At 63.7% G+C, this 14,737-nt stretch overlaps 1 protein-coding gene across 2 annotated transcripts in view; it reads right to left on the reverse strand.

The window, feature by feature from the left end:
- Positions 1-265: 265 nt before the first annotated feature.
- WNT6 (Wnt family member 6) overlaps positions 266-14,737 on the reverse strand; it is a 31,433-nt gene continuing 16,961 nt past the window's right edge. For both annotated transcript variants that reach the window (XM_048868770.2, XM_075117700.1), the window contains exons 2-4: positions 14,102-14,322; positions 3,421-3,722; positions 266-1,032 (exon numbers count right to left, since the gene is read on the reverse strand). In XM_048868770.2, coding sequence (XP_048724727.2) covers positions 571-1,032; positions 3,421-3,722; positions 14,102-14,322 — 985 coding nt within the window. In that variant the 3' untranslated portion in view covers positions 266-570. The remainder of the gene's footprint in view (positions 1,033-3,420; positions 3,723-14,101; positions 14,323-14,737) is intronic.

The following is a 14,737-nucleotide window of genomic DNA, read 5'->3' on the forward strand; positions in this document are numbered from 1 at the left end:
AATCAGCTTGAGTGAGCGGTTCGGAGGGAGCCACGCCCAGGAGCCGGGGCAGACATGGGCTGGACCAAGGGTATGTTCAGTTCATGAACCGGCTGGGCCCCGAACGAATCTCCCTTGCGGGGTGTGGCGATGTGTGGGTGCCCCCGGAGAAGGTCCCCTCTGGGGCACGGCCGCGGCTGGCTGCCCCCCAGCCAGCATCCCCTTCTGGGGTGTGGCCAAAGCTGGCGTCCCCTCCGCAGCCCTGCTCCAGGAAAGGGGGCAGGACTCTGTTGAAATATCTTTATTAGTGTCACCCCCGTGCCCACGGAGCCCCTGGCCCGGTGGCGGCCGGGGCCCGAGGAGGCGGCCGGGAGGGGGCAGCCCGGGCGCCACCCTGGCCTGATGCGGGTTCGCCGGTGAGGGAGTCCGGCCACATCCCCGCTGAGTCTGTGTGCGTCACCCCCCGGCGCAGCCCGGCCCCCAGGCCTCGGGGCCCCTGGCCGGCAGGGGGGGCGCAGCCCAGCCCCTCCCCGGGGGCTGGACGGAGACCCTGCCCCAGCGCCCGCGGCTGGGAGAGGGGCCCCGGCCGGCTCAGAGGCACAGGCTGAGCTCCTGGTGCACGCGGCACTTGCGGCATTGCACCACGCAGCACCAGCGGAAGCGGCAGAGGCAGCTCTCCTCCAGCACCACCGTCTCGGCCCGGTGCCCGCGCCCACAGCACAGCAGGTCGCAGCCGCTCACGCCCGGGGCCGAGCCGTTGCACACCCGGCCCCGCGTGCCCGGCGAGCCCGTCTTGCGGTTGGCGGCGCAGAAGTCGGGCGAGTCGGCCGAGTAGACGAGGTCCTGGCGGTCGGGGGGCTTGAGGCTGCGGCCCACGGGCAGCAGCGTCTTCCCGTCGTTGGCGCCCATCACCTGGCAGGCCCCGTTGAAGCGCTGCAGCAGGCGGTCGCCCACCTCGCGGAAGTGCGGCATCTTCTTCCAGCAGGTGTGCAAGGTGCAGGAGCCGGACAGGCCGTGGCATTTGCACTCCGTCCGCGTGTAGCTCCGCACAGCCTGGGGGAGACAGGGCTGCTCAGCGGGGGCCAGCCCCGGCCCCCCCGCCCCGCACTGGGGTCCCCTGCCTGGCCCCCTGGCCCCCGCCCTGCCCCCCCGCTCCTGCCTCTGCCCAGAGCCTCTCATCAAACCCCACCGGGACGCCAGCCCCCCCAAAGGAGGGGGGTGTACCGGGTGCTGGACAGCACGGGGGGACAGGAGTGTCCGGGGGGGGGGCCATAAGGGTAGCTGGACCCAACCTCACCAGCCACCTGCCAGCAGAGACTGGACCAGTGCCCACCAGAGCCGGCCCGGGGCGCGGCTGGGGATGGGCACCGGGCCAGGGAGAGCTTGGCAGGGGGCTGGGCACGGGTAAGGGGGGCTGAGGTCACTAGGTGAGCCTGATTTGGGAAGAATAAAACTTGGTTCTGCAGCAAGGGCCGGAGCAGATTTGAGGCAGGGGGGTTTAGAACTGGGGTGGGTGTCAGGCTTTCCAGGGCCGGGCAGGCACCCTGCCGGGGGGGGTTGGGGGAGGGTCATGGGGGAGGGAATTGTTGGGGGGGGGAAGGTGGGTGTGTGCTGGTGGGTGTCAAGCAAAGGAGCACCTAGGTGTGGTACATGGTGCATGCTTGGAGGGCAGCGTGCGGCTGTGCCTGGACAGTGCAGTACTGGAGGGCCATCGGGTTGGTACTCAGTGGGCAGCATGGAGGGCAGGGGAATGGTACTTGGTGGGCAGCATGGCCAGGCCATGGCAGGGCTGGGGGGAGTTGGCACTCAGTGGGCAGCGTGGCCGGGCAGCGCCGTGGCAGGGCGGGGGTTGGCACTCAGTGGGCAGCGTGGCAGGGCAGGGGAATGGTACTTGGTGGGCAGCATGGCGAGGCCATGGCAGGGCCGGGGAGGAGTTGGTACTCAGTGGGCAGCGTGGCCAGGCAGGGCTGTGGCAGGGGAGGGTGGTACCTGGTGGGCAGCACGGCTGGGCAGGATCATGACAGGGCAGGGATTGGTACTCAGTGAGCAGCGTGGCCGGGCCGTGGCAGGAGTTGGTATGCAGTGGACAGTGTGGCCGGGCAGCGCCGTGGCAGGGTGGATGGGTGGAACTTCATGGGCAGTGTAGCAGGGCGGGGGGATGGTACTTGGTGGGCAGCATGGCTGGGCTGTGGCAGAGAAGGGGGGGAGTGTGGTTAACAGGTGCCCAGCTCATTGCATGGGGCGGGGTGGGGAGGACGGGGTACGGGGGCTGGCCTGGCGGTGGCAGGGCAAGGGGGAGTGTGATTGGCAGGTGCCCTGCCCATCGGGTGGGGTGGGGATGAGGAGGACGGGGTAAGGGGGCTGGCCTGGCGGTGGCAGGGCAAGGGGGAGTGTGGTTGGCAGGTGCCCTGCCCGTCGGGTGGGGAGGGGATGAGGAGGATGGGTAAGGGGGCTGGCCTGGCGGTGGCAGGGCAGGGGGAGTGTGGTTGGCAGGTGCCCTGCCCGTCGGGTGGGGAGGGGATGAGGAGGACGGGTAAGGGGGCTGGCCTGGCAGTGGCAGGGCAGGGGAAGTGTGGTTGGCAGGTGCCCTGCCCAGCGGGTGGGGCGGGAATGAGGAGGACGGGTAAGGGGGCTGGCCTGGCAGTGGCAGGGCAAGGGGGAGTGTGGTTGGCAGGTGCCCTGCCCAGCGGGTGGGGCGGGGATGAGGAGGACGGGTAAGGGGGCTGGCCTGGCAGTGGCAGGGCAGGGGAAGTGTGGTTGGCAGGTGCCCTGCCCAGCGGGTGGGGCGGGGATGAGGAGGACGGGTAAGGGGGCTGGCCTGGCAGTGGCAGGGCAGGGGAAGTGTGGTTGGCAGGTGCCCTGCCTGTCGGGTGGGGAGGACGGGGTAGGGGGGCTGGCCTGGCAGTGGCAGGGCAGGGGGAGTGTGGTTGGCAGGTGCCCTGCCCAGCGGGTGGGGCGGGGATGAGGAGGACGGGGTAAGGGGGCTGGCCTGGCAGTGGCAGGGCAGGGGAAGTGTGGTTGGCAGGTGCCCTGCCCAGCGGGTGGGGCGGGGATGAGGAGGACGGGTAAGGGGGCTGGCCTGGCAGTGGCAGGGCAGGGGAAGTGTGGTTGGCAGGTGCCCTGCCCAGCGGGTGGGGCGGGAATGAGGAGGACGGGTAAGGGGGCTGGCCTGGCAGTGGCAGGGCAAGGGGGAGTGTGGTTGGCAGGTGCCCTGCCCAGCGGGTGGGGCGGGGATGAGGAGGACGGGTAAGGGGGCTGGCCTGGCAGTGGCAGGGCAGGGGAAGTGTGGTTGGCAGGTGCCCTGCCCGTCGGGTGGGGAGGACGGGGTAAGGGGGCTGGCCTGGCAGTGGCAGGGCAGGGGGAGTGTGGTTGGCAGGTGCCCTGCCCGTCGGGTGGGGAGGACGGGGTAGGGGGGCCGGCCCGGCCTGGCGGTGGGCTTACCAGGCGCCCGGCCTCATTGTTGTGCAGGTCGATGAGGGTGCGGATGTCGCTCTTGCCCTTCTTCCGCTTGGCGTCCATGAACTGCCGGGACTTCTCGTAGCCGAACTCCACGTCGTCCCCGCAGCCACCCCACTCCCAGGTGGAGCCCTCGGGGCCCGGGCCGGCCGTGGGCAGCGGGGGGGCCCGGCTCCGCGTCCCCTCGCAGCTGCATTGCAGCAGCTCGCCCATGCTGCAGGCCTGGGTGACGGCGTGGCTCACGCCGGCCGCGGTGATGGCGTAGACGAAGGCCGTCTCCCGGATATCTGGGGGGGGGGAAGCAGCATTAGCCGGTTGCCCCCGGGGCGGTGGAGGCAACCTGCCGGCAAGCAACGCGAGGGGGCGCTGTGCTGCAGGGGGCATTGGCTGGCGGGTACCCCTGGGGGGGATTTTGCCAGGGACTGGGGCGTGACCACCCCTCCCGGCTCGGGCAATGCCACTCTAACCCTCCCCCCTGCCCTGGCATCTCCCCTTCCTGCCCCAGGCTGCCGTGGGCTGTGCAGCGGGCACCCTGTGCTGCCCCAGAGGTGGCTGTTGGTCTCCTGTCACCGGGGGTGTGGGGGGGTCCCTGTGTCTGGTTTGCAAAAGGCTCTGCCGGGAGAAAGAGGCTTGGAAAATGTAACACCCCCACCATGAGGCCTCCCTCTGCACAGGGGCTCACTGGTCACTCTCGGACCTCGGGGGCGGGGGCAGGGGGGTTCTGTGGGGCAGGTGGGGACAGGGACTCGGGGTTGGGGCTGCGAGGTGGGTTGCACTAATGCTTTGAGGCAGGATGGCAGCTGGGGGGATGCTGCAGCTTGTCCAGCCTGGCCAGGTTCCCTTCACTGTCCCGGAGCCCCCCCACCCAGTCCCTCCAAGGAGGGTTAACCCCATCCCCCACCCCAGGGGCACCTCCTGGAGCCAATGCAGGGGGCATAGATCAGAGTCGCCAGAGGCTGTCCCCCTGTGCAGCACCCCAACCACGGAATCAACGCCTCTCTTGCCCTCCCACCCCAACTCCCTGAGCCCCCAAAAGCATGGGTCCCCACCTCGAGCTAAAGGCAACTCCCCATTAGTTACAAGCAGTACAGGGACTTTGACCCACAGCTGAGCGGTGCTGACTGCAGCCAGTAGAGGGCAGATGCGAGTAGCTCAGCATTGTGTCAGTGATGGCTCTGAGCCTGCAGGGGGCGCCAGGAGATCCCGGCAGCTAATGCCCCAGATGGCCTCAGCTCCCCCCTGCCCCAGAGCTGCAAAGTCTGAGAGTCCAACCGGGGGCTGGCTGGGAGGTGACGGAGCTGGGGAGGCCCCACTGGGGCCCACCCCCCTCCTGGGGCACGTGCCAGGCTGCCCTGCCCGGTGCCTCCCCATGGGGCGATGCTGGGGCGCTCACACACCCCCCTCACTCTCCAAGCAGCAGCCTCCGCCCTGCGGGATTATTTCTGATGAGCGTGTTCTCCCCATCTCTGCTCCGGGACACGAATTCCAAGCATCCTTCCCCTGCCCGGACCTGCTCCGGCAGCCCCAGCGAACGATTCGAGCAGCATCACCCCCTCGGCTGCTGCTCTGGCACTGCGGCACTTACCGCAGGGTTTGGGGCCCATCCAGCGCTCGGCAGGGCCCCCAGCCCTCCCTCTGCAGCCCATGTGGGAGCCCAACTCCTGGCCCCGGTGGAGCTGTGCGGCCTGGCCATGGGGGACACTGCACTAGCCCCATGGGTCCTCGTTCAGGATAGCCATCCCCATCGGACCAGGCGATGCCCAGATGCCCAGGGAGAGACCAGCCCTGGGCTAAAGACGACGTGCTCGGAGACAAGAGAGCGGGCTAGGAGGGGCACCGCTGTGACGGGCGCAGGCCGGGGGCGTGGGGAGCCAGGGGAGGGAATGTGGCGACGGAGTTGACCTGCCTCACAGATGCATTTGCACTGGGCCTGTCACCGTGGCATCTGGGCACGGAGCACCCAGAAGCGGTCGCCCAAGGGGATCTACTGTTCTCAAAGCAGGGGGTCCCCACTCACTGGTTTCCAGACACCAAGCTGTCTACGCTTGCTGCTCCGCGCCTGGGTCTCCGCTGTGCCGTCTCATACGGCCAAAGGGCCGATCCTGTGTCTGCTAACGCAGAACCTAGCTCAGGCGTGGGGCAGACCCCTCAATGCAGCACTCTGCACAGGACCCAGGCATCCTGGTGAGCTCCCCACGGCATGCTCTGCGTCCAGAAGGGCGAGCATGAGCTTCGGCCGTGCATGTAGGGAACGTGTCCTGGAGCCGGCGTCACCTCGGCACATGGCATCAGCCAGACCAGGACCCACCTGGAGGCCCCACGTCCAGAACGGCGCCTCATGGGAAAGGGCTCAGAAAAGGGCGCCCAGGCGAGGGCTGGAAAACCTGCCCGAGAACGAGAGCCGCGCCGGCTCCACCTGGCGAGGTATCCAAGGGAAGGCTCAGCGGTGACTGATCAGCGTTCAGAAGGACCTGCCCGGGAAGGCGATCTCTGACAGCTGATGGTGCTTTGACCTAGCAGATGAAGGGCTAACGAGACCCAGCAGCTGATGCTGGCATTGAAAAAGGTTCGGAGAAGGGCAACTAAAATGATCAGGGGTTTGGAACGGGTCCCGTAGGAGGAGAGATTAAAGAGGCCAGGACTTTTCAGCTTGGAAAAGAGGAGACTAAGGGGGGATGTGATAGAGGTCTATAAACTCATGAGTGGTGTGGAGAAAGGGAATAAGGAAAATTATTTACTTGTTCCCATAATATAAGAACTACGGGCCACCCAATGAAATGAATGCGCAGCAGGCTTAAAACAGATAAAAAGCAGTTCTTCTTCACTCAGCGCACAGTCAACCTGTGGAACTCCTTGCCTGAGGAGGTTGTGAAGGCTAGGACTATAACAGGGTTTAAAAGAGAACTGGATAAATTCATGGAGGTTAAGCCCATTCATGGCTATTAGCCAGGATGGGTAAGGAATGATGTCCCTAGCCTCTGTTTGTCAGAGGGTGGAGATGGACCGCAGGAGAGAGATCACTGGATCATTACTTGTTAGGTTTGCTCCTTCTGGGGCACCTGGTGTTGGCCACTGTGTGCAGACAGGACACTGGCCTGGATGGACCTTGGGTCTGACCCAGTCTGGCCGCTCTGATGTTCTTATGCTAGAGTGACTCAGAGTAGATGTAAGGTGCAAATGTTTAACGGGGACAGGAGTTACCCATTGGACCCCCTGGCGGCCTGGGCTGGGTTCTCCATCGCTTGACGGCGTTCCAGCAACATCGGCTGTGTCTCTAACGGCTCGGCGCTAGTCGGCTGCCTGCTCGGGGCTGGATGCAGGGGTTGCGGGGGAGCTCAGCCATGCTGGTCCCACGGGGCCCCATCCAGGAGTCCTGAGCTGGCATTTCTCATCCTTCTGAGCTGGGACGTTCCCCGGCGCCACCGCAGCCCCCAGAGCTGCAGGTCCATGGTCCTACCAACGGGAGAACCCCACGTCATTCCCGGTGGGAAAGCTGGTGTGTGGGACAGGGCTCCCACCTCTCCCCTTGGGAGATCATGGCAGGGGCAGGAGGGCAGGGTGGGTTCCTCCTTCTCTTTCCTGTCCTAAGGCAGATCCACGGCCCCCACAGGGCTGGAGTGGGGGTCACAGCACAAGCTGCTGCCCCTCACTGCTTCCTACAAGAGCCAGTGGGAGGGGAGGGCTGCTGGCTCAGGGCTGTGGCCGGGTGAGGCCGTGTGGTGGACACAGCGGCTGACCAGCACGGTACATGTGCATGGAGCAAAGGCAAGCGTGGGTGCTGCATTCATCACGGGGGTCCCTGCAGTCCCGCCGAGGGGGAGCCCTCAGAACCAGAGCCGGCCTGGCCTTACGAAGTGGGGTCACTGGCACATTTAGTGCCCTGACGCTTGTGGGGATGGGTCTTTGCTGTTCCCTGGGACAGCGCACGCCTCCCTCTGAGAACTTACTGGCCTCAGGGCGGGTGGGAATGGGCATCGCCTGAGAAATCTGGGCACTGGCCCTGCTGGGATAAATGTCTCCAGAGCAGGGAGCCGCTCCAGACACATGCAGGATGCCCCAGCCCCTTTGCAGCAGCTGGAGCCCCAAGGGAAGGGGGGCGTCTCATTGGGCGCACCCGGCAGTGCCATGCACAGGCCCGGGTGCTCCCGCGGTTTGCAGGCTGGGGTAGCCCAGAGGTGCTGCTGCGGCCCTCGGAAGTGACAGTTCCCAGCATGCAATGCTCCATGCCGATCCAGGCAGCCCAGCCGCACTGCATGCTGGGACATGGCGTCTCCACTGTTGCCCAGGGTGTCACTGTGCTGCCCCCAGGGCCCTCGGGGCATTCTCAGAGACAGCAGGAAACGCCGCCCTGCCTGGTCCAGCGCTCCATTAGCTCGTAGCACTACAGGGCTTATGACACACAGTGGAAGCACTGAGTCCCACCAGTAGAGGGCAGTGGCTGGACATGCACCTGCAGCTCTGCTGGTTCCTGGCAGTAGGGCCAGCTTGGGCGACAGCTGAGCTGCAGCCAGGGGGCACTAAATTCCCTTGTGGCCCCCCCACCCCAGCTGGGCACAGGTTGGGGGGTTTGATGTCCCCTAGGGTGGCCGGGGGTGGGGGTCCCACATGTGCTTGGACAGGCCCGACACAGGGCCAGGGACAGCCAGGCCCCACAGGGCCAGGGCAGCGCAGCGTGGCAGGAGGCAAGCGCCCCCCAGGTCCGGCCATCCGCGGCACACCGCCCGTGCAGCTGCCTACATGACACCGGGGCTCTGCAGGCTGGGGGTGGGGGGTGGGGGGACCGACTTGGCTACAACTGGGCCAGGCACCAGCCAAGGGCAGGAGCGAAACTACATCCCTAACCCCGCTGCCCATCCCAGTGCCCCCTCCTCATGGCAGATCCCCCTGGCCCCCTGCCAGCCCTCTCTACCCCCATGCCCCTCTCCCGCAGGCTGCGTGCAAGCTATTTGCAAGCCTCCCCCGCCCCCGGTGCCCTCCACGCAGGCGCATGCAGGGAGTGGCGTGGGGGGGGCATGCCACCTCGGGGCGCAGTAAATCACTGCCAGACGCGGAGGCATTCTTGAGCATTATTAAGCCCCACGGTGGCTGGGAGCACGGGTAATTGGCTCATTACAACACGGGGAGACATGTCCCGGCAGTAAACCTTCGGCCCTGCTGCACCGTGGAGCACTAACCGGCGCCCCCGGGGGCCTGCGCCGTGGCCTGGCTCTCACCCAGGGGAGCGGGCGCAGGGAGGTCGGTTAATCACCCCTCGGCTGGCCGGAGGGGGGGCAGTGCTGGGGGGACGGGTTTCTGCAGCTTCTTCCCGGCTCTGGCAGGGCTTCAAGCAGGAGGCAGGGGCCTAGCTGTCCTCCTGGGGGCAGCAGCTTTAGCACCCATCCGCTGGAGGGGGTAGAAACACTGCAGCAACTGCTTACGCCCACCTCACCCACCAAGGAAAGGCAACCACCTCTGGGGTGGATTCTGGCAGCTGATCATCTGTGCAGAGACACTGCCTAGCTGAGCGGGTGCTGCCCTGACCCAGAGAGAGGAGGTGGTGGGGCGCAGCCTGGGAGGCCAGGCTAGGGTCCGTATAGCTCCAAACCAGCCAGCCTCCCTTACCTGGGGGATCCCTCCTTGGGTGAGGAGCCGGGATTGGCCCCGGCCTGAGGGCAGGACCCTACTGGGGTTCCCCGACACTGCCGCACAGGCTGATCTGTGCCCCACTGTGACAAAGTGGGTCTGTTCTTAATGTTTCCTCTGAATAGTGTGGGGGTGCCTCAGTTTCCCCTATACAGTTCTTGAGTGTCTGGGTGGTGGGGTAAGGGTGTATGATCCTTGCAGAGCCCTAGAGGGCAGGTGTGTGCAGGGGTCTGGACACAGAGAATGGCCAACACCCTGTTTCCTGGCAACGGATGGCCTGGGCCCTTCCCCCCCTGCAAGGTGAGAGCTAAAGGGTTGGAGAACAAAGGAATCAGGTGCCCTCCTGGCCCGGGAAAGGGACAAAGCCCAGAGGAGGAGGGGCTGGAGGGAGTTTCAGTTTGGGGCTAGCTGGGACATGGAGTGAAGGGCAGACATGGTTGTCTGGCTCACTGCCCCCCAAAATGGACCCAGCTGAGGGGTCCTGTTCTCTGCACCTACAAGCTCTGTGTTAGACCATGTTCCTGTCGTCTAATAAACCTTCTGTTTTACTGGCTGGCTGAGAGTCACGTCTGACTGCGAAGTTGGGGGGCAGGACCCTCTGGCTTCCCCAGGACCCCGCCTGGGTGGACTCGCTGTGGGAAGCGCACGGAGGGGCAGAGGAGGCTGAATGCTCCGAGGTCAGACCCAGGAAGGTGGAAGCCGGGTGAGCTGTGTGTCCTGAAGACAGGCTGCTCCCAGAGAGAAGACTGTCCCAGAGTCCTGCCTGGCTTCATGGGGAGCAGTCCCAGAGCATCGTCCAGGGACTCCATGACAACTGGTGGCAGAGGTGGGATCTACTGCACCCCGTGGACGGCGCTTCCTGCAGTAAGTGACTGGGGAGCAGTAAAACGAAGGGGGATTGACGGGGACCAGGCGTGCTGAAGATTCAGAGAGAGACGGTTTCAGGGGGCGGTTAACCCCTGGAAGTGTGTGACCAGAGAGAAGGACTTTTGCAGTAAGAGGGTCCCCCGGGAGCTTGCAGCAAGCGGTCCCAGGGGCGGAGGAGTCTGCAGCTCGACCCTGGGAAAGAGGCGGTGACCTCGAGAAGGGCTGGCACACTAGGGGTTCTCCCTGGAAACCGTGGGGAGCTGAGAGCACACAGGCCTGTGAGTCCACAACAACTTGGGAGGAGCGGAGTGATGGCCTGTCACCATCTCCTGAAGAAGGACATTGTAACCCTGTGCAGGAAGAGAGGGTTGCACATTGGAAAGTTCACCAAAGCAGAGTTAATCGTGCAGCTGGAGGAGGATGACCGCTCTCAGGGACAGATTCCTGACCCCAAATGGGGCTACAGCAGGATCTGGGAGCAGCTGGAGTGGGAGCCAGGCATCGCCAAGACTCCTGTCCCCGACCAGACGGGGGTCTTCACAATCGGGTTCCCCATTGGGGGATCGGAGATGGATGGGATTGGAGCTGAGTCCGAGAGAGCAAGAGGACCGTGGGAGACAGCGAGAGTCCAAGGAAGAGCTGCAGAAGTAGCAGCAGCATGAACTGGCGGTGGTGGGGCGGAGAAGCCTAGGGGACCTCCCAGGGGTGAGTGGGGATAGACCCCGGGGGGCCAGTTCCGCAGGGAACCTCGAGACTAAATTGCTGCCCCTGGTTAAGGACGGGGGCGATGTGGATGCCACCTCACTGCCTTTGAGCAGGCTGGTGATTTGAACCAGGGGGACCCTGCGGAAAAGCCCCGGTGTCTAGCTCCCTTGCTGGGTCCCAAGGCCATAGACTCCGTCAGCCAGATGGGTGGGGAGGTGGACAGGCTCCCACTCCTGACCCCAACCTATATGTCTGTGTGGAGTTCCCTGGAGCCAGGCCCCTCGGACCCCCAGTGGGAGCGGAAGGTGATGGTCAATGGGGAGACATTCCTGGGGTGGCGAGATCCTGGGACAGAGAAAACTGTTGTGCAGTTTTCAGCCTCAGATGCCGAGGGGCTGTGTGAGCTGGGTGAGGGTCCCAGAGACGAAACCCCTCACCCTGCCTATGGCCCAGATCCCTGTGCAGACCCAGGAGGGGTGGGGCTGGCTGGTTGTTGGGATTCTCCAGGACACCAGCTGTGAGACCCTGTTGTGGGGTGACTGTGTCTCTTTGGGAAAGGATCTAGGCCCTGCTCCGGTAACTGCCAAGGGTTTGAATTTGAATCCAGGGAACCAATCGGTGGAGAGGGAAATGGTCAGTGAAAATGCAAAAAGAAAAGGAGTACTTGTGGCACCTTAGAGACTAACCAATTTATTTGAGCATGAGCTTTCGTGAGCTACAGCTCACTTCATCAGATGGCTGGCAGCAGGGAGGAGCGGCTAGGCTCAGGCTGCCTGCCTGCCTGTAACCAGACCCCTGGGGCTGGGTGGGACAGAGAGATGCTCCCCGCCCCCCTTGCACACTGGAGAAGGGGCTCAGGGGGCTCAGGCTGGCTCTGATGCAGTGAGGAAAGCAGCGAGCTCGCTGCCTGCCCCCACTGGGACAGCCAGGGCAGCGCTGAGCAAGGGGGGAGATAAGACCCCAGCTAAGTGGGGGGAGACACAGGCAGGGCAGGGGATCTGTTGGGAGTGGCAAGGTGCTTGGTAAGGAAAGTTTGGATGAGCCTAGGCAGCCTTGTGAGCTGATGGCTGTGTCTAGGCAGCAGGGTGGGAAGGCGAGGAGAGTGGAAGATGAGTGTCCCTGGACCTTACCTGTTAGCTGGGTGGAGAATTGGGACAGTGAAGGAAACGTGCCTGTGTCTGTCAGGGGTATTGACTTGCCTATGGAGGGAGCCACCCTGATCTCCAAGCAGTTGTCTGTGACCAGCCTTGTGTGCTGGGACCAGGGGAATGAGATCCCAAGCTGGGTGTCTGGTAAAGGAGAAAGTGTGTCCGGCTCTTCTTTGTCTGTGGAGCAGACAGAAGGGGCCTTTCAGCCTGTGATGGTTGAGGGTCGTGCAGTTGTCTCAGAGTTGGCTCTGGATTCAGCTAAAGCCCAGGAAGGGAACGGTCCTAAGTTTGTGTCTGCTCGGGAGAATGGCCCTGTAACTAGGTCGCATCCAGTTAGGGTCTATGTAAAATCCCAGAGACCCGACAATTCTGGTGCTTGTATTTTGCCTGTTGCTAGTGTGTTGTTGGGAAAGGGTGTCGCAACTCTGATTAATCAGGGTGAGATCCTAGCTAGGGCACAAGGAGAGCATGAAGATGTGTGATTGTGTTACCTACTGAGGGTGTAGAAACCTGTAGCAAGAAGGAAAAGATTCCTGAACTTGTGTGTGGCAAAGGGAAGGAGAATGCTTCTGACCTTTTATCTAGGAAGTCTGTAAGTTTGCCTGAAAGGGGATTGTGTAGGAATCCGCCGGATGGGCCAGAGGTAATTCTGGATGTAAGGGAGACCCAGAAAGAGTCTGTTGTTGCTCAGGAAAGTGTTCCCCTAGCGCAAGCCCTAGGGAAAGAGGGTAAGAGCAGAATTTCTGTGAGGGGTGAATTGTTGCATAGAAAAGCCCTAGGGAAAGGAATCCTCATGGAGTCTTTGCAAGCAGTTTACTGCAACTGAAGAGTGTGAAAGTGATTTAATCAAGAAAGTTTCAGTTCCTAACAGCCAGAAATTTTCTGTTGTGAATGGATCCACTGACTTTCCTGTTGAAAGATCCAGTGTGGATAGCTTTGAGAGGGTCTCAGATGAAGTGAAAGCTGTTAAGAAAGTTAAACAGTCCCCTAACCAAGTGGCTGTGTTTGGCCAGCTTGTTGGGGAGAAGACCCAATCCCAGTTTGAGCCCCTAAGGTTTTGGGGTGGCCAAAGGGCATGGGCCACATAAACCTTCCCACATGCGGCCTGCAAATGCTATTGACCACTCCCGACCTAAGGGAGGGCGTGAAACTGAAAGGGCCTGGTGTAACTCCTATCAAGGAATGGGAGAGATGCTGGGGCCTCCATGGGAACGCTGGTGGCTTCGAACTTCCCCAGGTCACCAGCTAAAGTGACCCCGCTCAGTTCAATCTCGAAGGGGGGAGAGATGTGACGAAGTGGGACTGTTCTTAATGTTTCCTCTGAATAGTGTGGGGGTGCCTCAGTTTCCCCTATGCAGTTCTTGAGTGTCTGGGTGGTGGGGTAAGGGTGTATGATCATTGCAGAGCCCTAGAGGGCAAGTGTGTGCAGGGGTCTGGACACAGAGAATGGCCAACACCCTGTTTTCTGGCAACTGATGGCCTGGGCCCTTCCCCCCTTCAAGGTGAGAGCTAAAGGGTTGGAGAACAAAGGAATCAAGTGACCTCCTGGCCCGGGGAAAGGGACAAAGCCCAGAGGAGGAGGGGCTGGAGGGGGAGTCAGTTTGGGGCTGGCTGGGGACGAGGAGTGAAGTGCAGACGTGGTTGTCTGGCTCACTGCTCCCCAAAATGGACCAAGGTGAGGGGTCCGGTTCTCTGCACCTACAAGCTCTGTGTTAGACCATGTTCCTGTCGTCTAATAAACCTTCTGTTTTACTGGGTGGCTGAGAGTCCCGTCTGACTGCGGAGTTGGGGGGCAGGACCCTCTGGCCCCCCCAGGACCCCGCCTGGGCGGACTCGCTGGGGGGAAGCGCACGGAGGGGCAGAGGAGGCTGAATGCTCCGAGGTCGGACCCAGGAAGGTGGAGCCGGGTGAGCTGTGTGTCCTGAAGTCAGGCTGCTCCCAGAGAGGAGACTCCCCCAGAGCCCTGCCTGGCTTCCTGGGGAGCAGCTCCAGAGCATCCCCTGGGGACCCCGTGACAGCCACGCACACAGCCCCCTCTGATCCTGACTCGGACACTGACGCACAGGCTGATCTGTGCCCCACGCACACAGCCCCCTCTGATAGCCTCCAGACAGGTGGGGACCCACTTCTCCCTCCGCCGTGGGGCTTGGCCCCCTCCCTTTTCCCTTAGACTGGAGCCCCCGCTCCGACTCCCCATCCCCCCTGTCTCTAGGCGCCGGCCAGCCCCTCCCGCAACAGCACGGGGCGGGGGGAGTTTCCAGCTGTCCTGGGGGTTCCGGGGGGGAGCCTGGCCCCAGGGGTCGCCTTGGCCCCGCCAGCCTTACCCTGCTGCAGGATCTTGCCGAAGTTCTTGCTGTGGCTGGTGCAGTTCCAGCGGCGGAAGCGGAACTGGTGCTGGCATTCCCGCACCCCCAGCCTGGCGCCCTTGGCCACCTCCTGCACGAGGTCGGGCTCCGTCTGGCACAGCTCGGCCTGCTTCCCCGCCAGGCGCTTGGTCTTCCGGCAGATGCTGTTGGGGTCCATGACCAGGGGGCTGCCCACTGCCCTGGAGAAGGGAGAGAGCGGAGGAAGTCGGCGCTGTGGCAGCTGGTGCAGGCCCTGTACGCAGCCCTCCTCCGCCTGATGCCCCCGCGGCCTGCCCTCCCCACCGAGGCCCTTCCCAGGGCGTCCGCTCTTGGCTCGTCCTGTGTCACCCACGGGCCCCGCCGCCTGTCTGCACTGTCTCTCTGCCCCTTGCCATGGGGCTCTCTGTGCGGGAACCCTGTCCCCGAGCCCACCCGTGCCCTCTTCTCCCACAGCGCACGGCCGGGGCCTCATGGGACCGCGAGGAGAGCCGCCTCCTCTCCCCGGCATCAGTGGGTACCCACGGGCAGCCAAGAGCCCAGACGGACCCTGAGCCTCTGAGCCCCCTTGAGTGAGGCAGGGGTGGTGATGGCTGGGGACGGCACATCAGCGAGCTC

This window comes from Caretta caretta, chromosome 11 (assembly GCF_965140235.1).
Source record: "Caretta caretta isolate rCarCar2 chromosome 11, rCarCar1.hap1, whole genome shotgun sequence".
In the NCBI taxonomy this organism is placed as follows: Eukaryota; Metazoa; Chordata; order Testudines; family Cheloniidae; genus Caretta; species Caretta caretta.